This window comes from Chroicocephalus ridibundus, chromosome 4, assembly GCF_963924245.1.
Source record: "Chroicocephalus ridibundus chromosome 4, bChrRid1.1, whole genome shotgun sequence".
Taxonomy (NCBI): Eukaryota; Metazoa; Chordata; class Aves; order Charadriiformes; family Laridae; genus Chroicocephalus; species Chroicocephalus ridibundus.
Genome location: NC_086287.1, coordinates 44,582,190 through 44,606,705, shown reverse-complemented (window position 1 = coordinate 44,606,705; position 24,516 = coordinate 44,582,190). Strand labels below are relative to the sequence as shown.

The 24,516-nt window shown below is 40.2% G+C and overlaps 1 protein-coding gene across 1 annotated transcript in view; it reads right to left on the bottom strand.

The window, feature by feature from the left end:
- SPTBN5 (spectrin beta, non-erythrocytic 5) overlaps positions 1–24,516 on the bottom strand; it is a 98,731-nt gene that overhangs the window by 12,598 nt on the left and 61,617 nt on the right. The window contains exons 37-56 of the mRNA XM_063332736.1: positions 23,941–24,096; positions 23,124–23,315; positions 22,417–22,512; positions 19,565–19,683; positions 18,813–18,927; positions 17,718–17,831; positions 16,024–16,145; positions 15,237–15,399; positions 13,105–13,293; positions 12,018–12,095; positions 10,478–10,650; positions 9,340–9,430; positions 8,563–8,709; positions 6,826–6,963; positions 5,875–6,131; positions 5,519–5,705; positions 2,842–3,054; positions 2,286–2,482; positions 1,512–1,716; positions 570–764 (exon numbers count right to left, since the gene is read on the bottom strand). Coding sequence (XP_063188806.1) covers positions 570–764; positions 1,512–1,716; positions 2,286–2,482; positions 2,842–3,054; positions 5,519–5,705; positions 5,875–6,131; positions 6,826–6,963; positions 8,563–8,709; positions 9,340–9,430; positions 10,478–10,650; positions 12,018–12,095; positions 13,105–13,293; positions 15,237–15,399; positions 16,024–16,145; positions 17,718–17,831; positions 18,813–18,927; positions 19,565–19,683; positions 22,417–22,512; positions 23,124–23,315; positions 23,941–24,096 — 3,147 coding nt within the window. The remainder of the gene's footprint in view (positions 1–569; positions 765–1,511; positions 1,717–2,285; positions 2,483–2,841; positions 3,055–5,518; positions 5,706–5,874; positions 6,132–6,825; positions 6,964–8,562; positions 8,710–9,339; positions 9,431–10,477; positions 10,651–12,017; positions 12,096–13,104; positions 13,294–15,236; positions 15,400–16,023; positions 16,146–17,717; positions 17,832–18,812; positions 18,928–19,564; positions 19,684–22,416; positions 22,513–23,123; positions 23,316–23,940; positions 24,097–24,516) is intronic.

The window sequence follows — 24,516 nt, the reverse complement described above, 5'->3', positions numbered from 1 at the left end:
AACAGAGTTGTTGAGTTCTATGTGTCCTCTCTGCTTTTCAAACACATCTGTGACCTCAGTTTCATGAGAGGGGGTGTGATGATTTAACAGCTAAATGCTGGCAAAAGGTAGGGTGGTTGTCTCTGTGTCCTCTATCACCTTCTCTCCCATATGCCTTCTTTGATTTCAAGTAATTAACTCAGCAAAAAAAATCTGAAGAGTTTTCAGCTTGTTTAATAAGCTGAAGTCATTCAATAAAGAGTCCAATGAGTGCCAGAGCCAGCCTCCTGTTAGTGGTGGTAAACCATTAGACTGGCTTAGTTTTTCAAGAAACCAAGGATAACAGTGAATTAAGGAAAACAGAATTACTCTAGGCTGACAAATATCTTTCAAGTATAAGCCTTGCCAGGAACAGTAGGGTAAGCAGTAGCTATAAAGGGAAATGGACCAAGAAAGAACAGAACAGAACATACCCATTGCTCTTATAAACATGGTGTTTCAACATGAGGAATGCACTGGTTTAGGAAAAGAAGAAGGAACATGGGAAACTGCAGGGAATTCAATGCCCCAGTTTTTCATGTATTTCCTACCTCTGTCCTTGTCTGGATAGCATGGCATAGTTTCTCCCACGTCTCATTGATTTGCTTTGTTCTCTTCTGGATAATGTCCATCTTGCTGTGGCCCTCCTTCTCTAGTTTAGATGCTAACTCATTTAAGGAGACAACTTTGGAATGTCCCAGAGGTTTCACCTCATTTACAAAATCTTTAAACTTTTTCTCCAGCACCTGCAGGATAAATGGTGACACAGACTTAGATACAAGAATTTCTGCCTACCTCTATGAGAGAGGCAGAAGGAATCACTTTCTCTGTACTGTATAACACAAAAGCTATGTATTACAGTCTACAAGTGCAAATCACTTGATAAACCCAGATGGTATGGAGTCAGAAGACGGTATCTATTGTCTTGATCATTTAGCATCTTATGTCACAGAGAAAAATCACCCACATCCTGACAAACAGAGACTGCCCAGATCAAGAGCTAAGAAACGTAACCGGTTAGGCTTAACATAACATAATGCAGCAGTTGTTGAGGAGCAGACCCTGTGAATGATACCTCTCTGTACTGTGTGCCCTGAGGAGAAATTTATCCTTGAAATCATCAGCCAGAAGTGTGAACACCACATCTCAGTGTTTTCCACTGAAATTGTTACAAGACCATGGCCCTGGTCGTGTCCAATTTTTTAGGCTGTGTCAAATTTATAATCAGGGCCAGGAGTGAAGTGCGCTGACCTCACCTTATCCCCAAAAAAGCTAACTTTCTGATGCATCTACTTTTTCTGTTGGAAGATGCTATCTCAGAGAGCCCTGTATAAGCAGACAGAAACCAGTCTGGGTTCTTGCTGCAGAGAAAACTGTTTCACTTAGTTTTTGTCACTGTAACATGCTTTACTGTCAGCAGCCACGCAAAATCTGCAGCAAATATATTCCTGCTTTGCCACACAATACATACAATACCTTTCTTTTTCTTTTACCTCAACATCATCTAAGTCCTGCCCATAGTCATCGGACTCTGCTACAGACTGTTTACTGGAAAGCCATGCATCCACCAGCTGGAATTCTCTTTCAAACTGATAGAGCTGGAATTGTTCTTGCAGGCATTTTCTCTGGGTCTCAGCCTTCTGTAGGAGAGACTGATAGTCTGCTAGGATCCCCTGGAGCTTTGAAAGTATGGCCGGACTGCAAAGAACAAGAATCAGAAGGTATGTCTTTGTTTTACTGTTCTTTCTGAACATTTTCTTTCTGACAGGTTGAATTTACAACACCTTCAGAATACAGAAGAAACCAGATAACATCATTGAGTGAGTTACACCAAGCCATTAAAACCAGCTAGTTCAGGAAATTAAAGTATCTCATACGAATGGCTGTTCTTTTCACTTCCTCCTCCACAGATATAAAAGCAAACTGACAACGAAAAACAGTGAACCGTCACGAATGTCCATTTCCTTTCCAAAGCACAGTGTTTTATGAAAGTTTATGGTAAATGAGAACTAGGTAAATGAGTTCCTGGGAATAGACAACGGACAAAGGATTGGCCTGTTGTTAAAAAACAACAGTCATGAAAACATTAAAAAAAGCTTTTTGGGGGCTGAGTGTGTGTGATGGTGGTGAAGGATGGATTGATGTCCCCTGAAGTCATATTTCTGAATAAGCCATCAAGCAGCCACTGAGGGTTGAACTTTTCTGTATTTGCCTTCTCTGGGCATTTCTGTTATATGTGGAACAGAAGCCTGTTTTCACTTTCTTACCTCTCTGGGCTGCCTTTGTTTATTAAGCTGGCACCTGTCTCCTGTGCTTTCTCAATCCGGGGTCTGAAACCATCCATGTCCAGCTTGGTAGCTTCAAGCTTACGCAGTAAAGCTTGTGTGGATTCTTCATTTTTCCCATAATCAGAGGTCTCCAGAATGAAGCTCCTCTCTGCCAGCCATGCCTCCACCTCCAGTAGCTGTAAAAAATACAGGGATGAGCCTGAACACAGCTGTGATTTAGGTCAAGACAAAGAAAACTGGATGCCCAAAGAGACACATCAGTGAAAACAGAGACCAGCTTAGGTGCCTTCCTGTAATGCAATCTTGCAGACACTATTCAAACAAAATATGTACCCAGAAGCCAGTAATTAAGGTTACATATTTATCCCTCACTTCAGTTACTTGGAAAAGTAACTGTTATTTCTCCACTGTATCTATGCTTACCAGATATGAAAAATCTGCTCCTATCTCAGCACTTACATCCATCCAACAATACAGGTACTGGTTTTTTTAAGCAAAGAAAGACCAAAATAAATCTTTCATGAACCATCTTTACCTCATTCAGGAACAGATGGGCCTCATATGACTGCATCAGCCGCTGTCTCCTCTCTTGAGCCTCTGCCTTCAAGGTTTCTACAGAAGTCTCGAGCTCCTTCAGATGCTCCATAATCTTTCGAGAGGCTGAGTGGCCTCCCCTTACCAGTTTCTGCCCTGTACTGAGCACTGCTTTGGTCAAAGCATCCCGACTGCTTATCTCATTCTCCAAATTCTGGAAAGAGTAAACAGTAAAATGACAGACCAAAAAAAAACATTATGGAGATTTTTATACCAGATAATGTAGTCATGCAATTCCATTATAAATCTCTTTTCTATACACAAAGATGGGTCAGAGGTGCAAAGACTGAGTGAACGCTCGAAGTGGAGTGGAGGAGTTTTTTGGGGGATGAAGGAGTGATTACAGAAATCAAATATAGACATGAAGTTTGGACCTTGGTGTGTGTCCACCTCAGGGTGTGGAGGGAAGAGGTTCTAACCAGAAACTTCTTATCTGTAGATTCCACTGAGATAAACCCACTTCCACCCCATTACACAGTGTTTCTTGAATTAAAATATGTCTAGGGAAGAACAATCAATTCACCTGCTTATCAGTATTTACCACTTGCCAACACCTTTGTAGAAGATGCAGCTTTGCATAACAGCCATTGCAAACACTGTGAGTATACATACTACCAGGCAACCAGGAGGACAAGGAGAGAAGAAAACTACTTGAACCAGTTCTCAAAGACTTTACTTGAAATTAATTTTTGAAGACTAGTAGATTTTAAAACCATGTGCATACCTCCATATGCCCCCTAATATGATATTTGCCTGGGTGGCTAAGGACCATGCCATCAATTTGTCTGTGGGTGGATGCGCATTCCACAGCTAACTACACCTGAGCACCTTGAGCACAAACAAACCCCACCATTTTACAATTGTTGTGTTTATTTTCATAGCTGTGAAACAAGCAGTTTCAGAGTTAGACTGCAGTGCAGTGTTAATGTAGGAGAGAGGCCTTCTCTGAGGAGAGGAGCTGCTTTTTCAACTTAAATATCAGGCTTGGCTGGGAAAGAGCTCTGATTCTAATCTTGCCTTTAACTTCCCCCTATTAATTTCAAGATAGCCACTATGTTGTTGAAAAGTGACACCGTATTTGACCCCAGCAGAATGGAATCCAGTGGCAAAGATTATAAAACATCTTGTACTGTGTATTAATAATAAGCTAGCAGCGTGAAGAACAACTTTGCAGTTGAACATTTAGGAACATATATTCACAGTACTTCGTTTATAACAACAGGAATTTAAAAAAAAAGAGGGGGGAGGGGAGGAGTGGGGGGAAACTGTTCCAAACAGAGCAGCTGTGTGTATGCATATTATATTTGTGTGTAAATGCAGTTTTGCAAGACAGTATTTTTTTTTTTTTTAGGTTGATACATTTCACACACAATCTTTTTTGTGGTAATGGACCAAGGACTGAATTTTGGAAATCTGGCTCATTAAGACAAACAATGGAGGGTGGAACTGATAGTATATTCAATTATTGACTGTTATGTTACATCTGACATTTGTCTGCCTGTAAGTCAACATTTAAAAAAAAATGGTCTAGTGACTCTAGCTACTAAAAGATTGAGAATTCAAAGCTTATATTTTAATTCTGCTTCCAGGACAATAAGAAGCAAAACGGCATTAAAAAAAATGGCATTCATTAAATTGTGAGTACATCTAGGATAAATCAACTTTTTAAGAGACTTCATCCCTGTCCTAGTATGTCACCTGTAGCAGTCTTGATGTTTTACCCTGGGGGCATTTCAGATATTTTGTAAGTTCAGACTTTTATTTGTAGACATGAAGACTGCACCAAATGCTTGAGCTTACTCTCTCTATTTATATGTATATATATATAACACATACTGCCACTTTATAAGATGTTCTGTCTTTCCCAGCCCTATTGGAGATTGCACAGACTTTCCCCAGAGGCACTTGACTTTGCACTTAAATGTTATTTGCTAGAATTAAATACCAATAGCTGCTGGAAACTTTTAGCAGGATTTTATTTTTTTTCCTTCCACCTCATGTTTGCAAAGAAACAGTGCTCCTTATTAATAAATGATTAGGAAGACAGCTGCTGTTTTATTGGTACTTGAGATGACAGTGGTCCAGGCACTGCTTTCTCTGATGGCCCATCTGAACCTTGTGAAATAATTCAGCAGCTATCTTGAAAGCTGCCAGTGGAACGAAGGTCAGCTAAGGCTTATCATGATATCCTGTTAACTCCCTCCCTCCAGAGTAGAAAGAGTTTTGGGGAAAGATGTTTTCCTGGGAGCTCATCCTGAAACATCTGAGAATCATTGTGCTTCAATGTACTTACTGAGTTTCAAACCATATTTGTTAGGACATCTGCTGCCCAAAGAAGCTATGATAGGATGCACAACAGACCCAATGTGTCCACAGAAAAGCATATGGTGTGGTACCTACACCACTGCAATGACAAGCATTATTGAATCCCACATGTTGCCAAGTCATGGACATATATTTCAAAAAATGTCATTATTATCAGACATGGATTAGAGTAATCCCTAGCATCTTGAATCCTGTTAGCCAAAACACAGCAGATGAAGTTTGCCAGAGGCAAATTGAATTCTGCGATCTCTCTTTGATTCTAAAGACTGATAATGGTTGTCACATTACATTACCTGGTGCTTTTCTTGTAGACTCTGAACAGTTGCCAGGGATTGGCCATAATCTCTGGAGGAAGCCATGGGGAGCTTCTCATGAACCCAGGCCAACTCCTCATCAACATCTCGGAAGAATTGGTACTGAAGTCTGCTTGCCTCCAGACTCCCACGTCTCTCCTGCAGAGGATCACGAAGACTTTTGTATCTGTAGGTTTTAAAGAAAACCCAACGAGGACTGCAGATTAATAAGGACTGAATGCAAAATGTTCTTTTCAGAACGATGTAGAGAAGGAAAGAAAAAAACATTTGCAGGGAAGAAAAAAGCTGATAAAAATAAGAAAATGATGGCAGAAGAAGGCCAGGCACTCACACACCTCTGCACCAGTTGATCCACACTTTCTTCTAGTTCATCAGCAAGGAAATGCTTCTCCTTCTGGAACTGCTGAGCTGTGACCACAAGCTCTTGTAGCCGGTCCCTATGGCCAGCAATATCTTCCTCCAGTTCCTCTTGTTTCTTCAGATGACTGTTCAAAACCACCAGATCGTTGTAACTACATGGTGCTTTCAACTCATTTTCCACATCTTCCAACCATTTCTCCATATCCTCTACACTTCGCTGAAAATGAAGGCCCTGAGGACAAGCACGAAGAAAAGGTCATTTAAACCTTTAGGTCAGAAAATATGATATAAAAATCTTGGCCACTTTCAGTAAGAATTACACACAGACACAGAGAAACTTTCTGGTGCTTGGTGAACTTTTCCCAGATATGATGGTGGTCCAAATGAAGAAGACAATTCAGTCAGAGTGAATGCAAGAACAGATGCGGAGAACATCAAGAGCTGATCTTAATTGTGTTTCACAAATACAAATAATGGACACAGTACCTTAAAAGAAAGCCATTTAAAGGGAGAGCTCTATTTTATACCCACAGAGTGTCTGATAGCCCATGCAAAACTCAGTCATCAGAAGTCATATGCCTGGAGCTAGAATAATGTGGGCTTTTTTCTCAATGTGTTGGAGAAAAGATGCCATGGGGACAGATGCAGAGAGCTGACATATATGAGTGAACACATTTTCCCTCAGTATGCCCCTCTAGAATCCTGATCTAAACTAGCAGCATAAAGCAGAAGGGAACAGAGCCTACAAATCCCTTTCCCTCCATAGGGATCTCTGGTCCACACTTAGTAGTTTCTTTGCTTTAACCGTCTTTAAGAATCATGTCTGATTGTATCAAGTGACACAGTCATAGATGAGATGTGTAGCAAGGCAGCCAAGCTATCTCTGGAAATGACACCAAACCCAAGTACTGGCACCCCTGTATTACCTTGTAAGTGTCTTGCAGCTTGGCCCATTTATCCTGGCAACTTGCTAGCAGTTCCTCCCATAGCTCTTCCATTTCCTGTAGTCTGGACTGAATGGCTTCAGGGGCATAGTGCTTCTCACGGAGCATCTTCTCCCCTTCCTATAGCAGAGAGAACAGTCAAAGTTTTCTTAGTTTGCTGAATGAATATATCACTTTTACCTCCATAAACAGTCTACTGGCACTGTTATGCAAAGGGCCAGCTGCAGCCATCATCTCGTAACATAAGAGATAGAAGCTGCAGAGACGAACTAAAAACAGATAAAGGCAAAATGCTTATTGAAACTAGGGCAGATGCTGATTTTCCTGTTTTTCTGGCCTCTGAAATTATTTGAAATGCTAGAAGGCAATGTTAGAAGACAAAGGGTAAAGAGAATCTTCATTACATAACACCTGCATCGCCTAAAAGCTGGCAGTGAGCCTAGTTTGCAAGCACTCAGTTTTTTCTGTGATGTTCTGCATTCTATGATCACTGAGATTGCCCAGCCACCTGTCCTTTTCTATTCTGTTCCTTACATGTTGAGAAGTATCTCATACAAGTGAATGACTGTGTGATATAATAAAACCTCTTTAAACCATGTACTGTTCTCCCACTGTATTATGTAATAAAAGTTTATCTGCATTTCTAATCTCTGAGCTGCAGATGCTTAACTGGTTGGCAGAGGAAGAGGTAGAGGGGGCACAGCAAGACCTTCATCAGGTAGAAGAGTCTGTAAGTCCCCCTTAAGCTGTGACCAAGTTTGCTTTAGAAAGCTAAACTGAGCTAGTTCTACGTTTTGCAATGGGGAAGAGGAGGCACAGCAAGAGAAAGATGCCATACCAGGACAGCAGATGTTAATTTTCTTCTAAAGAGCAGCTTCTAAGGCTATTCCAAACAAAAAAGACAGGGCATCAACAAATAATGAGACAGAGATTGTGCAAACAACTCTTTAAAACTAGATTAGTTTAGAGAGAATTGTAACTCCACCCTTTAACCCTCCTGTTGTGTCTGTGCACAGGAGGGGGTTAAAAAAAAAGAAAAAAGTTTATGTTGGGGTTCTGCAATACTGGATGTGGGTGAGTCTGAGGAGGGAATCTATCTTTAATGCTTAGTTATCATTTATTGCAAAATACAGCTAGTAAACACTGTGCTGAAAATAAGGTTAATAAACACGTAACAGTCTGTCCTTCCAAACTCATCATCTGATCACAGCTTCTGCCAAGTATCTGACAAAGCTTGTCAGACTTCCCTCGTATCTCTCCTACCAGCATGTCTCTGCAAAGGCAACTCTTGAAAACTTTTCTTGATCCTTTTTTGTTGGATACATCTTATCTGGCTTGTTGAAGTTTTGCATCCAATCAGCTAGGTTCCCTGCTGCAAAGAAATAGGTGCACCTCTAAAGTGGCATTCACCCCAGAGAGATGTCCCTAAAGTCACTGGACTAAATTTTTTGTTGAAAACACCAACCCCTTTCCATTGCATGCACAGTGAATATACATAGCAAGGTCATGCTAGACAATGAGATAGAAGTTGAAAGCAAGCAATGGACACAAGATCTTGATGGACTAAAAGAATAAGCTTCCCAGTCCCCTCAGGGAAGTGTGAATGATGTCAGTGAGGGGAGAGTGATTCCTCCTGGCTTTTTTGAGATCACTGTAACAGACTATCTGCAGTCTTTCATGCCAGTTGCCCAGTCTTGCCATCAACCCCGATTCTCTCACAGATTTGATGGAGTCCAGGCGATTTCTGTTGGCCATGATCTCTGCTTGGAAAGTCTGGTGCTTCTGCAGTTTGGTCTGCAGATTGCTTGGATCCTTCCAGCTATCATCCTGGGCAATGCTGTTCTTCTCATTGATCCAGGCAGCCACCTTTGGGGAGGAAAGAAGAGAAGTAGACATAACCTTCAGTGTTTCTTCAGCTCCAACCTGCCACGCCCTCCTTTCATATGTATAAAACATGGGACTAGTGAGTGGGGACACAAATGAGTAGTCCTCCTGAGGTTCTGCTTCCCTAAGCTCCTCATGTCTTTCATAATGAAGTCACCCCTATATCCCTGTTTACCAGCAGTTACCTGGAAAGGGGGCTGTCTCCATGATATAGTCCCCATGCAGGGAGAAAGTGAGTGGGTGCACGTGTGTATGGGGGAGAAAGTGCAATTACTTCCCTATTGCTACCCCATTGCCAGTATCCCACAAGAACTAATTTGTCTCTTCCCATGAATTTTAAGATGGTGGCATGTTCCCTTTTAATGCATTTATTTCTTCTGCATTTTGCTGGCCTCCAATGCACAGTAGATCTTTCATATGGTGACTGGAGGGAAGCTGTGACTTGAAAGCTGAAAAATATCCCTTCACTCTTATCCTTGTCTTTCCTAATATCATCTCATTCCAGACTCAGTTCCTTGATTTTTCTCACAGTAAATCTCTTCAGGAATTCAGATCTATGCAGTGCAGTATGTTTCAAGAGACCAGAATACCATGAATCCTGTGTAATTGTACCTCAAAGGAATTCCTCAGCAACTTCTGCAGAAGCCTTGACTCCTCTAGCAGATGTCTGCGAGCAGCAGCATTCTCCAGCAGTTTCTCTTTTCTGAGATGAAGACAGATGTGTGAGGTAAAAGCCACGGAGTGAATTAGATAGAATAAGGGTATTCAATTTTCACCTCTAAACCACATGTGATCTAACCCTCCATTCTCCACGAGAGAACTGTCAATAACATGATTCAGGTTGTCAGAAAAGATGCTCAGGACACTATAGGAAGGTTTACTAACAGATAAGTGTGTTTAAATTACACACAAATTCTGTATATATGACGTCTGTCTCTAGGAATCACCATTATGGCCTTTCAGGGTACAAGAGAACAAAAATTCAGCATGTTTCTTACATGAAAAGCCAGGGAATATGATGGTATTTGTCACTGATAAACCAAAGTTACACCATCTTTTCATCTTTTTTTTTCCGAATGTGGACCTGCAGCACTTTATTCATGCTAATGTAGGGATGACATAGTTTGATCATATTAATAAATTAATGTGTTCACTAAAGGGATCTCCAATTGCTCTTCGTAAATTTTAAATATATCTTTTCATCTACCATAGCACTGAATACAGCTGCTTCTACTGTCAGCATTTATTTAAGATGAACGATATGGAATGTGCTAGGAGAAATAAAGTAATTCACATGAAAGGGCAAGATCTGATCAGAAAAATTGCAAATGCCCCAGTAGATAATTTGAGCAGGGCTTTAGGATCAACCCCATTAGAGCAGTGAAAAAGTAGTTGGGTACCAAATGACCTTTCTTGATGGTATTAAATGATAATGAAGTATTTAATGGCACAGCAGGCCTCTGTCTTTTGTTTGCAGCACTGTCCCTATGGCCAGGCCAGGATACCAAATTACAGGAAAACTGCCTTTTTCTGAATCCCGCTCCCCCTGCGCTTAACTGTATTTTGGAAACCTCCTAATGAAATATTCACTAGAATCAGGCCATTTTGGCAAGACCACAGTGCAAGGCACAAAGTTGAATAAATGCAAACTAGTTTATGGCTCTCTTAAAACATTTAAAGATATTAGTCACAGGGGAGAGTCTCATTGCAAAAGAAATGGGTGGCTGACACAGGAAAGGTTTGACTTCACCTCCTCAGAACAGCCTGGCATTTGTTGGTGATGTTGTCCGAGTCATAATGCTTGTTTTGCGTTAGCTGCTGAGCAAATGAAGCCATCTCATCAATTTTCTCCATCTGAGCTTCCAGTGCTTTTTCAAACTGTGCGTGTTTCCGCTGTAGGCTCTCCACACTGGACACTGAGTCCTGGATAGAATTCAACAAAGGGAAGCTGCTTTCAGTTGGAGTTTTCCATCCACAACATTGATAATCCAGAAGCTAAATGGCATTTACCCCACATTTGCAAGCTGTCAAGAAAATTTATTGGTCTTTGAAATTTATTGGCATTGAATCTGAGACTTGTGGCCTAAATAATGTTCTATGCATGGTCTGAGGCCATTGTTTCGGGGTAAAAACTGAAAGCTAAGCTGGATGCTTAGCTTCTCTTGCATATTGTGCTGCATAGAACATACCACTTCTCAAGACATAAAGCATCAGGTCCTAATCGTAAATCAGTCTTAAGACAGATGCTATTTTAGAAGCAAATGTGGGATGACAAACTGAGATCAGAGTTAAGTGAACAAATATGTCACAGAAAGAGATTAAAATTGTAGCCTCGGTTTCAACCCACAGAATTTGGAAGAGCTCAGATCCAGATTTGGATTTGAGGACTGGAGTCTGACATTACAGTTAATCTGAAGAGAAACACAGAATCTGACTTCTTGTAACATTTGTGAATCCCAAGCTTAATGACTCAGAGTTCTCTTTTCAGGACCCCTCTGCACTATAATCAGTGGTGTCAAAACGTTGTTACTGCAATAAACTCTGCTTTCCCACTACTCTAAAGGAAGCAATAAAGCTCACATCAAATAGGTCAGAAAAAAATCTAAACTTCTGGGTCCCTTTCAATGACTTGCATGAGTCATTGAAAGGGAAGGTACTCACAGAGCATTTTCTGTGCATTGCTGAGCTAAATATGACTGGAAAATGGGTGGCTCCTTCTAGGTCTCATATACTCATTTGTTTTTCATACATTTGTTCACATTATGCCTCCACTGAAATCTGAGATGTAATGGTACTTCCTGCAGACACAACTAATTTGGTAGCATTACCTATACAAAGTGCAGGGTAAGTTAAGCATCAGAATGTATATCCAGCACCCTGTGTAGTTTTTGCAACCCATGCTTCTGTCTGTGGTTTCAGTTATTGCAGTGTTACTGGAACCTGAGGTAGGTAATCTAAAGCTACATTGGGTACATCTGCAGTGACAGCAGCGATGACTTGCACACTGCTGGTAAATGTACTTGGGTCAGATATGACCAGTTAGAGAGATGCAGTCTCATTTTCCTGCTATCTTTGGAGTAGTTGGACTGTTTCATTACTCTTGGGGCTGAGAATCCTGTCCCGTGTAAAGTATCAAGGAAAGAAATCTGATCCTAAACCGTCAACAAGATGGAGCAGTAACTTCAGAAGGAGAAAGATCACAGGAAGGTTCAGAGCACATCATCATACTTCACAGCTCCCTTTCCTCCAGACTGATTGCAGAGAAAATTGTAATTTCTCGGAGCACCTACCCCTAAGTCCTCATTGGCTAGGAAAGCCTCTTTGCTGCTGAGCCAGCTCTCAGTCTGTTCCACATAGCCATAGAATTTCTGTATAGGAAAAAAAAGCAGTCATAAACATGGTGTAAAACAGAGGCAAACCTGACTTTGACAGAGTATGCTGAAAAAACCAAACTTCCGGGGCTATTCAAAAAATGAACTGCATAGCACTGGATGGCAATAAGCATTGGACGCTACAAAAAACACGTGTAAAAATTATTATTGTGAATTTTTCCTTTATAATATAATATAATTATTTCTTTTTGTCTAAGACCTAGGATACAAGTATTTGTAGCTTGTTTGCTAATAGTGTAGAGAATGCTGCGTAAGGTAACTGGCCAATAAAAAGGACGGTAACATGGCCTGAAATAAGTAGAATGTACTGCATAAATAAGCATGAAAGCAGCCCTTACCATATGGTTTAAGTTCTCATATATATGAAACTTTTTAGATGGGACTAGTAGCACCAGCTGTTATTTGAGGTACTTGACATTCCCCATTGTAAAATCTCCATTTCAGTTATTTCTAACTTTTGCCAACAAGCCATTTGAGCAGAAATTTTGTGAGATGACAGTTACAAGGAAGTATTTCTGGGAAACTAAAGCCAAAACAGTTATTTTCTTAGAAAAATGCAGGGAAAAACACAGTATTTTGTCCATGCTAAACTTTTCTTCAGGTTTTTTTTTAAATACTTGCCTGTTTTTGGGGGGGAAGTTACGGAATTTAGTAAAGTAGTGATGTTCCATTCTAAGTATGTGCCTTTTTCCAGAAGTATGAGAGTTTGACCAAATTTTGCTAAGTTTTATAGCCTTTGAAAAACACCTGAGCACATATTCCACAAAAATTTCTTTGATTTGTAAAGGTACAAATTCTACAAGTCTTGCCACCACTGAATGTGCCTGGCCCTCAGCGTGCCTTCTGGAAACCGGTGAAATATAAATTAAACACCGAGTATTATTAGCATATCTTTCATTGTACCATCTTATAAATTTGCTGTGTGTATCGAGGAAAGTTGTCAGTGGCATGTGAATTCTCTGTCATTGCACGTCTTTTTACTCACCTGTAAATCTTGTGCCTGAAACAATTTTATATATTGGTCCTGCCATGCTTGGATCAATTCAGACCAGGCTTGCTGTAGTCTGGAGAGGGACTGGTGAATCTCAGGGGTTGCATAGTGACCAGAATTGCCAAGTTCTTGACCATAGTTACTGAGAGAGTTGAATCTTTCCACTCGTGCTTCAATCTCCTCCTAAAATACATTACTAAGGTTGATGTCAAGGGCTTACGGAACGCCAGTTATTCAGCATACAAGCCTTAAGGGGAAGAATATGGGCTGTAACTTTCCGACACTAATATTTGTATGGAAAATCATTCATCTTTGTGCTATGTTACTGAAAGAGCATAGAATTGCCTAAGAGAAAATAAACATGGACAATAAATTACTTTATTGCTCTAGGAATAATTGGTCTCCTACAAATCAAAATTGGGATTAAATTAGAAACAGATTAGAAAATGCTTAGATATAAATGAACACAGTTTTGAACTGTAATACTGCATCCCTCCACAGTCTTCCTACATAAAGGTTGTTCTTATGAGAAACACTGCCTAGAATTTTTCCTCTCCTGCCAAATAACTTGGCATTAGATTACTGCATTAAAGACAAGGTTTTACTTTATTTTGTAGTGTTAAAATTTTACCTTTTCCCTTTACATTTGACTTTTTCACCTAGTCTGAGGAATGAGTTATGCCTGTTTCCTGAAGGTGAAAGCATCATAAGCAACTATGGCCCCTGCAAACTGAATGTGGAACTCCTAACGTAAACAATCTGAAAATCAAAAACCCCATGAGCTGAAATAATACCATGTATTAACCCACAAACCACCTTAAAAACTATGAGATGTACTATTAAATGTATGAAATTAGAACTGCTGCTTTTAGGGCTTTTTCGGGGGGGGTGGTGGGGGGGTGGTGGTGGTGGTGTTGCCCAATCATAGGTAATAGCCATGGAAATGTAAAATGCAATGTAAAATAGCCATTCTATTTTTTTAATCCAGATTAGCACCTTGTGTTCAACTCTAGTGTCTCCTAAGGACTTTGGTTTGAGCCACTAATCTGAACGAAGAAAACCCCTCCACTTTTCTTGTCTATAATTTTAGTTTAGTCAACCCAATAGAAAAGAACATATTGCCTGGATTCCTCCTTTTCTGCGTGACTATCTCCTTAGAACCATTTGGGTTACTTTACTAACAGATATTAAAGACTTAGAACTTGTTACCATCTAAATTTGGAGGACATTACATCAGTGGTTTGTATTATTACTACTGTGACAAAGAATTACTAGCAAAAACATTGTTAAGTCTGTGACATGAGACAGCACTGTTAAAATGGAAGGCTCCAAAAGGAGAGGACTCAGCTACTTCATACTAAATTCAAGTCTAGAAAAAGAATCAGGATCTTCAAACTATTTGTTCTAATAATGGGCGTGACAAAACACTGGATATTAGTCATGATTCTGTGAACATGATTTCTAGAAAAAGTAACATAACTACAAAGAAAAGGTAACATGACAGCTAAAAGATAGCTATGACACTTGGGAAAAAAAGTAAAATATTAACTTTTTTTCAAAGGTTAATTAGTAATATCACTCCTTTTAGAAAATCCACCAAAAATTATTAGCCAAATTAGCCACCAAAAGATTGTGTGGTAATTAGTACTGGAATATGAAGTGTTTCAGAACTGAATGTGTAGTACTATCCAATGGTAATTTACTGCCCTGTGTGAAACAAACTGCTGCTTTTAATTTCCACTCAGGCAAATGGAGTTTGCATGACAAAATCTAAATCAAAGCTAGAATAAAGTGGCATTAACTTTTTGGCAATCCAAATAAAGAGATCAGCAGCGAGCAGGTTTTGATACTGAACCAGCTTTTTACCTACAGGGCTAGACAGCAGTACAGGTGAGAGCTAATGGGGCTTTCTGAGACTTTTTGCAGGGACAGGAGCTACCAAACAGCCCATGGGATAGATTTCTGTCAATACACAGGTGTCTTCTGTCCCTAGTCTGTTACTGAAAACGTGTTCTCACCTTGTTATTGACAAGACGCATGCAGCAAAATTCTGCTGTGTCTGCAGCAGTTAATTCCCATGGGAAGGATTCCCAGTGTGTTCAACTGGAAGCAATGATGATACTTGCCTTTCTCTGATGATGTTCCTCAATCATGCTTTCTGCTTCATTTGCACTTTTAGGAAGTCCCCCTGCTTCCATTAAGCCTCTGATGTTTTGTGTCCAATCTAGGATCTCCTTCATCTCCAAGTTAAATTTCTGCAACTGATATGAAGCCGCCAGCTTCTCTTTCCTGCCACACAATGTGCAGTTCAGCATTATCCAACACAGAATTATCTAGTTACCTCTCCCTCCTCATTTGCAGAGGCAGTTACCTCAGAAGCCAAATGAAGTGAATTCAAGCCTCCTAGCTTTGCCATACAGCTCCTAACAGTCCTCATGTTAAACCAAAATCACAGGAGACTCACACTGCCTTGGAGATAACATGCTTATCTTATTTTCTATATCAGTTCATTAGGACAAGAAAGGTGAAGAAGCCTTCATAGCTGTTGCTTCCAGCAATGATTACAACTCAGGCCTAAGCTTTTCTAGTTTTGGAAAGATTCAAGGGAAAAAATAATCTTCTAGAACCATCCAAAATTAAGTCTTTCACAAATGCTTTATGATAGATTTAATTTTGATAGTCTGGAGGCATTTTAGTAACATTATTTGGTGAGATAAGTTTTCCCAAAGTCACATCAGTGGAACTTTTCTTGTACCAAGTCACACTTGTTCCAATGCAGGTGTCTTAGCTGCCTGCATAAACTTTGTAAAGGATCCTCAGAAACTTTTAAAAAGCCCTTGGCAAGTAGATTTGAGACTCCGGGGAGCAGCTTTGCTCCTGATGAGAGATATTCAGACCACTAGAAGTCTTTACCTTTGTTTGGCCTGTCCCTGGAGTCGTAGCCAGTTGTTTTTCATCTCCTGTTGCTTCATAGTCAGTTTGTCATTTATGGATGGATTCCTTGTGGAAAGGCGGAAAGATTCCAATTGCAATGGCTGGGAAGAGATTTATAGTGGGGTGAATTTATGCCAAATGCTTATATTCATTCCTGAGTCTGCCTTTCAGGAAAAGTAGTTCATTTTGAGATACCGATTTTCAAAAGCAGGTACTTAAATTACAATAACAAAATATACAGAGGGACTTATATGCACGAAAAATACATATGCATTTGTGAGCAATCATCCATGTGAAGAAAGAGATGTGTGTGCTGCTTCATGTGCACAAATGTTAATTTACACTTAAGAAAGTAGTTTTGAAGAATAGGGACAAACATACAGGAAAATGAAGTGCTAATTGTAACCTCTATTAGCTTAGTCTAACTAAGATGGGTAACAAAAGCCATGAAAATATGGCAGAACACGGAAGCAACCAGACTTGCCTTTCAACAGAAGACTCAAAAATCATTTGTATCTATTTCAGCTAACAGCAGCATCAAAACACTACTTTCAGTGTAGAATTCTAGTTGATGCTGTTTTCCTTAACACAGGCTGATAAACAGTGATGAACGCTCACTAACCCAGATTTAAAGTTGATATCTTTCTTGTAAAACTCCATCAAATCAATGAAAATGAAGAATTTTAGTGATGCAGAAAGGAGAATATGCCAGGCTGGTTTTAATCCATAAGAAAAGTACAGATATTATACTTTGTACATGGTATTTGCAGCAGCATCAAAAAAAAACCCAACCAGACCTAAACCCAAACCTTGCTCATCTTTCTGTTTCTGTGCAGCACTCCCCCATACAGCCTTGCTAACACTGTCCGTGGAATGCTGACTAGTAATCTCCCACGTTTCATATGAGAATTAGCTAATAAAGTCAAAATGTGTGAAGGTATCACACATATTGTCTCCATTTGCATACTATTGTGGAAAAAAAGTTTTGAGAAAGTTTGTAAAAATATTTTCTATATGAAAAGGCCTAAAACTCTGGCCAACAGTGAAAACTGTGAGAGGTTGCCACAGGATTTCTACTACTGCAGTTCAGTTGAAAACATTTCTTTTCATTAAAAATATGCAATTATATAGGAGCTTAGACCCATATTTAATGCTCAAGATCAGTTCTAAATGATGCAAACTGGACATTTTACAAAAGCCAGAGCTGATCAGGCAGGCAATTATAATCTAAGATTTCTGGTTTTGATGTCTGTGTCAGAAAACTACGTGCACTGTGGGTTCTGCATTTCATTACTAAACAGAACTAGAGTCATGATTTTGGTTCAAGTAAGTACAGAAAATGGGGGAAAGATGGAGAGCTAAATTTGTGTTCCAACTTTCCAAAAGATATAGGACAATCTAATCTGGCTTGTAGGCGAGGGCCAGAGAATCAGCTAACATGTTAAAAAGGGACTTCTCTTCTTAGATTTGGTGCATCAGGAAGAATAACATTTGGCACAACGAAGTAGGATTAAGTAGCACAGTATTTTACTGAGAAGAAATCTGTGCTGCATTTGCATTGCAGTGCAATTCATACTAATGAATCTGAAGAGTCAAGTCGATCTTTGCACCATGTTTCCAAGAAGCAAAAATGAACTTTTTTACAGTATCCTCTGTACTTCCACACTTCTTACCTCCATTTTGGACTTAATAACACTGATTTCTCTCTCCATCTCTTCATGCCTTCGAATCAGGTTTTCCACACTTTCCACATCTTTCCCATAATCCAGTGCTTGTATCAGTACACTCTGAAGGGGGCAGTAGGATGTGCAAATGGTGAAGATGACAAAAAGCAAAAGGATCATATCTTAATTCTTTCAAATAGTCTCCTCCTTCCCTTTTTTGTATTGCCATCTGATTGTTCTTATTGTCTTTATAAATATCATCAGGGCACCTTGTCTGCACTCCTTACGGAGATGGAACAAGAATTCACAACTCTTTGGACAGTCGCAAACCTACTTAAGGTGCCTCTGGCCATTCACATATAAAGCAAAGGCAGGAATGCTTCACTGCATTTCTCAATCTTTCTTTTCCCTTTTATTTCCATATACCAAAACAGCCCAATACTTCCCATTAAATTGTGCCACAGAAATTTTCAAGTGTGTTTTATGAAAATATGGAAAATAAAATTGACCCTCAGAATCCTACCAGAAAAGAAGTCCCAGACAATGAAGAAATACATTAGTAAAAGTTGTTATAAAAATTTCAAATCAACTGCCTTGATATCTTAAGTAGTACCACTATGTATCTGCCTATTGACTTATAGTTAATAACATTAGTTATGTGGATGAAGTAATTGGTGTTTATCTAGCCTTTTTCTTCTATTAATCTCAAAATTATAATCCAGGATAGGCATATTTACCTACATTTCTGAATGAATAAGATTTTTATGCAACTTTTCAAAGTTGCATATTTAATATGTCTGCATTGCACATCAGGGAGAGATATGCAAGCTAGTGTTGAGTGAACTAGCTTTGAATTTGGAACACTAGAAGTTGCTACATTTAAGATAAGTAAATAATTCAGAAAAAGCTTTATGGTAATTCAGCTAACTAACTGGCTTTTGGTATTCAGAACTGACTTGCCTCAATACTGTCTGAAGGAGATGCAAACTTGATACACAGACAGCTATCAAAGTTCACTCTCTAGCAAGGGTCATGCCTGGGTTTATCATCGTTAGCAAAATAGAACATTTTCCCATGTCAATTAATCAAAATCTGAGAACTTACCTTCTCAGTAATTCTCTCTGTGATGTCATCAATTTCTCTGATTAAGGCATGAATCTCTAGGGCTCCCTCTAACTTCTTCCTGTATGCATTCAGGTTACCATGGAAACTGTTCCACCTTTTATTGAAAAGAATATTTTAGAGGTGTAGTTCAGAGGTATTTCCACAATTGAGTTTCATAATACTCAGATCTAAGTTAAAAAACAGGATTTCTGAGCTACCTTGTGTATTGATCCCCACTTCCCCATGACAGGGGACTCATCACAGAGATCAAGATTATCCTGACAAGACTACCTGGTTATATTTATTCCAAGTTTTCAGGGCGGCATGGGGGTTAAAAGCTAAAAAGTACCAATCCATTTTCCTTAAACCCTCAATAACCTCATAATCCCTGTCTTCATGCTTTTGGTTCTTAGCTAGTGGCCCGTGAAGTAGCAAAAGCAATATGCACTTCACCAGGACAACTATGTGAACAGATGGAAGTGTCTTAGCTTCACGGATCTAGTGTGTAAAGTGCTGTGAAATAGCATATTTGCCTCCAAGCCTGAAAACGCGAGTTTGGCCCTGCTAGATTAGAAATCCTTCTGGCTAATTGCTCTGAAAGTCTTGAAAGACAACTCCAGTGTGTGATGTTTGGTAGTTATGATGTTAAAGAAGAAAATATATGTCACGATTCCTCCATTTATCCCAGCCCCAGACACCTAATATTCCCTTCTTGGTTTTGCTTTATACAGAAGCTTTAAAAGCATACTCACTTCTCATTGAGCTGCTTCCGGCGCGTATATATTGTCTTTGTTTCTTCCTTGTTCTGTCTCTCCAGTTTCATGGCCAGGGCATTGATAGCCCTGATGTGAGCATCATCCACTGTTGTCTCCTGTAAAGTGAGAAAAGGAACAAAGGTATATGTTTGATATGTTTGTGACTGAGTTTTCCACTGAGACAGGAAAACCAGCAATAACAGCAACAAGCAAGAGTTTTACCTCACTATCAAACATTTCAGACACATGGGGTTTGCTCTACTACAACTGCTGGTGTTATAAGGACCTGATGAGAAGACAGTAAAGGCAAGAAAGGACATTAATGACTATAGATACAAAAATGATCTAGATCTAGATGAGAACCCTCAGAGCTTCATTTGTAAGCCAGGTACTCCATCAGGGGCTCATTTGTTGAAAAAAACATAGGTGCAGTTGCTGGTTACATAGGTGGCTGCTGTGGAACAGCTGGTGTGTGGCAGATTGTTCCGCTGTCAAACAGATAGTGACTATTGGTTCCTAGGCCTACTCACTGTTTTTTCAAGATAGGCCTGTCCAGCTTTGCCTTCTGTACTGTGGACAACAAACTTAAAATGCATACAGCCTTGAGAAACTCAGACAACCCATGCCATTGCATTTTCTTCTAAAGTAACATCGCTGCATTTTAAAAGGTACGCTAAGTCTTCAAGGCAACTTGCTTCCTATGTACATACCGTAGAAAGTATAATATTTGCACATTGCACATATAATCTGGACTACAGTGGAATAATTGTTCTTTTTAAGCATGACAAATGGCCAACACTGAACGCTGCTCCAAGATTAAAAAACACGCTCTGTTTTTCTAAAACTAGTAAATCACAAGCTTAGCAGGGAGATATTAATCACTGATGTAGTAGAAGCACAGCTGCAAGATGCCAGCACACTGTTAATAGAAGTATTAACACCATTTGTATTTTTTTAATGCTACATCCATACCAAAGTGCATGCTTCCATGTGTGCTTTACTATTATACACAGCCATAAAGTAAACAAGAGAAATGAGCAGACAGCCAGATATTCTTCAGAAACCCTGCAGTCTCCTCTCCTGGTAAATAACAGCAGCACAGTGTGACAGAACATGAGTACAAAATCTGGTGGCCATCAATGCAGGACGATTGCTTCCCTACCCTGATCTCGGATTTCTCTAGTGGGGAAACCTAGAATGGATGGATGAATACACTGTGCCAGGACCGGCCTGCTTCTGTTTGTATCACCCTATGAAGTGCTGTATAACTAAGCATCAGCTCTGAGGGTATATCACTGTCCCAGCCTTTTTCTGCAGGAGTCATGTTCAGAGTGGTACAGGAACAGTGGCTACAAGCTGATAGTATCTAATGCCAAGAGTTTCCTGTGGCACATAAAATCTACTTTATGCTGACTGGGACACTGGGTTTTTTCTGTCTCTTTCACCATCCTCCTTTTGGCTGGTTCGACATGTAGCAGAGCCTTTGCTCCATCCCTTAGCTCACAGTTTAGCTGGTGAGGACTGAAGGGCCAATGAAGGTCTCTTCACTAATTCCCTGGTGCTGGAGCTCGAGTGTTTCAGCTCTCTACCCAAATCCAGTACAAAGGCACTGTCACAGGAAATTCTGCTGGCCTCTGGAAAGGGGAGCTCAGGGTTTTCTCACAGGTGTCAGGCATATCTATACTGTTACTCTGCATAGAAGAGGATTGCCTCCTCCTGCTATTAGGCAGCAGAAATAGAAGATGGGAGCTGCCCTAACAGGAATTGGCAACAAAATAACAGGCAAACAAAGGACAAAGGATATCAGGAGAGAACATTAGAGTAAGTCTCACTCACAGAGTCCTAATACACCTCTTTCCAGACTTCCTCACAGCTTCCAGACTAGCAAATCAGCACAGTAATCTTTCCTGTGTGACACTCAGACCTGTTAGTCCACCTCTGTAGCAGTTCACAGAAACAAAGAGAACAAGAGGCTGCTGCAAATGCATCCCCTCAATGTATGGCCTCACAGCTCTCATGGTGGGAGCTGAAGCACATCACAAGGAGGCCCTTGTTGTGGCAGGGCCTGTTCCCCAGCATTCCCAAGGTTTGGTGCCCAAGTTAGCACATCTCACTGGGGACAAGAGAGGCAGCTGGCATGACGCAGCACCACAGAAGAGGGTCAGAGATCTCAGCGCAGAAAGGCGAACTGTGCAGCTGTCTTGTCACATGGCTGCTATCCCAAGTGTAAACCACTGCTCTATTTTACTAAATGTCTGATTATTAACATCACGATTCATGACCTACCATATGTGCTGTATAAACAAAGTCCCCCACATATATGTATTTCATTTGGATGAAGGAATATGAGAAACTTGACTGTTCCTCAGGAGGAGGGGAAGGGAGGGAAAGGAGGGAAATGGAGAAATGGTCCATTTGTTTTCTATGGGCTTGTTCATGGAAGGTCTACATCAACTGTCAGATTCAAACAAACGTGGCTGAAACAACCATTTTTAATCCACTTTTAGGTGGAACTCACCATGACTTGTAGACTGCATGAACCATACTGGAAATTTGCTCAAATTCAGGCTCACACAGCCAGCTTTTCAGTCATGTAATGCAATCAAAAATTTTAGGTTGTGTCATGAGTGCCTGACAGCTCTGTTTAGACATCATCAAAGCAGAAGGCACAATGAGGGAAAATTCTAACTATTTTAATAGCTTATAAAGTGGTAATGCTTCCTACCTCCCTGATCTTTCACCTCCTCAGCATACTGGAACTGTATTTGCTACCTGGATATGTTGTGGGACTGAAAAGATAGCTGCTGCTTCCAGCCACATAGTGAATGTGCACGGAAAACACCTCTTACCCCTGATGTTGCTCCATGGAACTCATTCAGCTTTTTCATGAGCTGCAGGCAGTGTTCATAGTCATTTCCCACATCACCTACGTTAATCATGACTTCCTGGGGAAATAAGCAGCAGACAGGCAAACATTCAGGCTGAGTACAAGAACACAGCATGTCCCAATGCTTATGCTGATGCGATGAGTTCTGTGATGTGTCTGTAAATCACTGACCTACAGCTTCTGAAAGAGTCTCTTCTGATCTTCAGATAATTATGAGACTTAGTCCCAGTTCCCTCTCCAATCTATTACTGATTATGGAAGCAACTTCTGAATGAAAACTTAGTGGATCAAATGACTCTTCCTTCACTCTTACAAAAAGAAACTTGCAGATTTGATACACAATGAGCGTGAGTGCCTGTTGCCAAAGGCTTCCGGTCTCTTCCATTCTAGTCTGCTTCCATTTCTCTGTCTCAATAGAGACACACAAGATAACCACCAATAATCACAATCTCTTCATGTGCACTTTTTATTGTCCTACTGATTCTGGCATGGAAACACTCCAGAAAATTTTTAGAATTTGTCGAATCATTCCTTCCATATTGTTTGTAGAACATGTCATGCAAAAGCTACTAAGAAAATTTCCTGGAAGATGACACATTTATTAGAAGTTGACTGCTAAATAGAAAGTCTCCAGTGTGCTGCTTGGGTTAAATACTAGAATCCATTTACCTTCTCCCTGAACCAGGCTTCCACCTGGTCTACCTTCTGGAGAAATTCCAGGAAGTCCCGGCTGTCCTCCAGCATCTTTCCACGGGCAGCAACAGCTCTCTTCAACTTCTCCCAAAGCTCCTGAAGCATGCGGACTCGGCGACGGATCTCTCCTGATTTTGGGTGGCCTTTCGATACCAGGGCTTCTCCTTTCTTCATATTCAAAAGAAGAAATTAGAAATTAAGGTTGCCACTACATTTTTATGTGATTACCATGTTATATGACCTCTCTAGAAGGACGCTCTCACTTTCCTAACCTGGGCTGTTATACATTAGATTACTAATATAAAATTTAATGCGCAAATGATACTGCTCAGCTGAAAACCTTTTACGTCTGGAGGGAATCAAGAACACTAGAATTTGAATATTTCCCTGCCAAGAATGACATTCATGGAGTGGGAGCACCAAAAGATTACCATTTCAGATGATTGTGCCCTTCAGCTACGTGATTCACCCAGTTTCAACAAGAATGTTCACAAATTGGGCATAAAATCCTATTTACCTTTTGTAGGAGTAATCACCCCAGGCAAGGAAGAAGTCAATGATGTCTTTCTATTTAGGCGATAAAGAAAGATGGAAGTTCTCTGGACAAAGTAATTAACAAATCTCTCTGTCATAAATTAACATTTCCATGGCATAGCAACTGGGTTCTTGCCACCCACGTAAGATATTTGATATAGAAGTGGTGAACAAGCTACCCTTCCTTTTCATTCCACCTATCTGTCCTTTGGATAACCAGCAATAATCTGTAAAAACACTAGCAGAGTGAGAAAGTTACCTTATTAACAGCTGTGATGATTTCTTCATTTGCTAGAATCTCTGCCTCAAAGACCTGATGTTTCTGCAGCAGCTTCATTTTGTCCTGCAGATTGCTGGGGTCTTGTATGGAAGGATCCTCTAGCTTCTGCATACGCTCACTGATCCAGTCTTCTGCCTGCAGCAGTGTGAGGTATCAGTTAGCATGACATGCCATCCTGGGGCCTCCTCCCAAGCCATGTCATTGTTCTATGCAACTGCCTACATCTGGGCTAGGCAGACTGAGCTGGGAGCTGACAGCAGAGGTGTCTCTCCAGTTTCTGAACTATTCTACTTGCTAGGAAATAAAAGTAGGTAGGAATGAAAATAATTTTTATCTGACCGCATGAATAATGAAAAATTCCTTGAATACCTCAAGTTTTATCACAAGCCATACACAGATTATACAGTCTTCTAGATTAGAAAATCCTTGAGCAGATATGCAGCCTTGACATGGCAGACATATTTAAAATGAGGTGAGCCTTGGATTTAGGGCTCTGAGTTTCATCTCCTATCTCTGTCATTGACCTACCTGAAAGTCAGGTTAAAATTCTTAAGA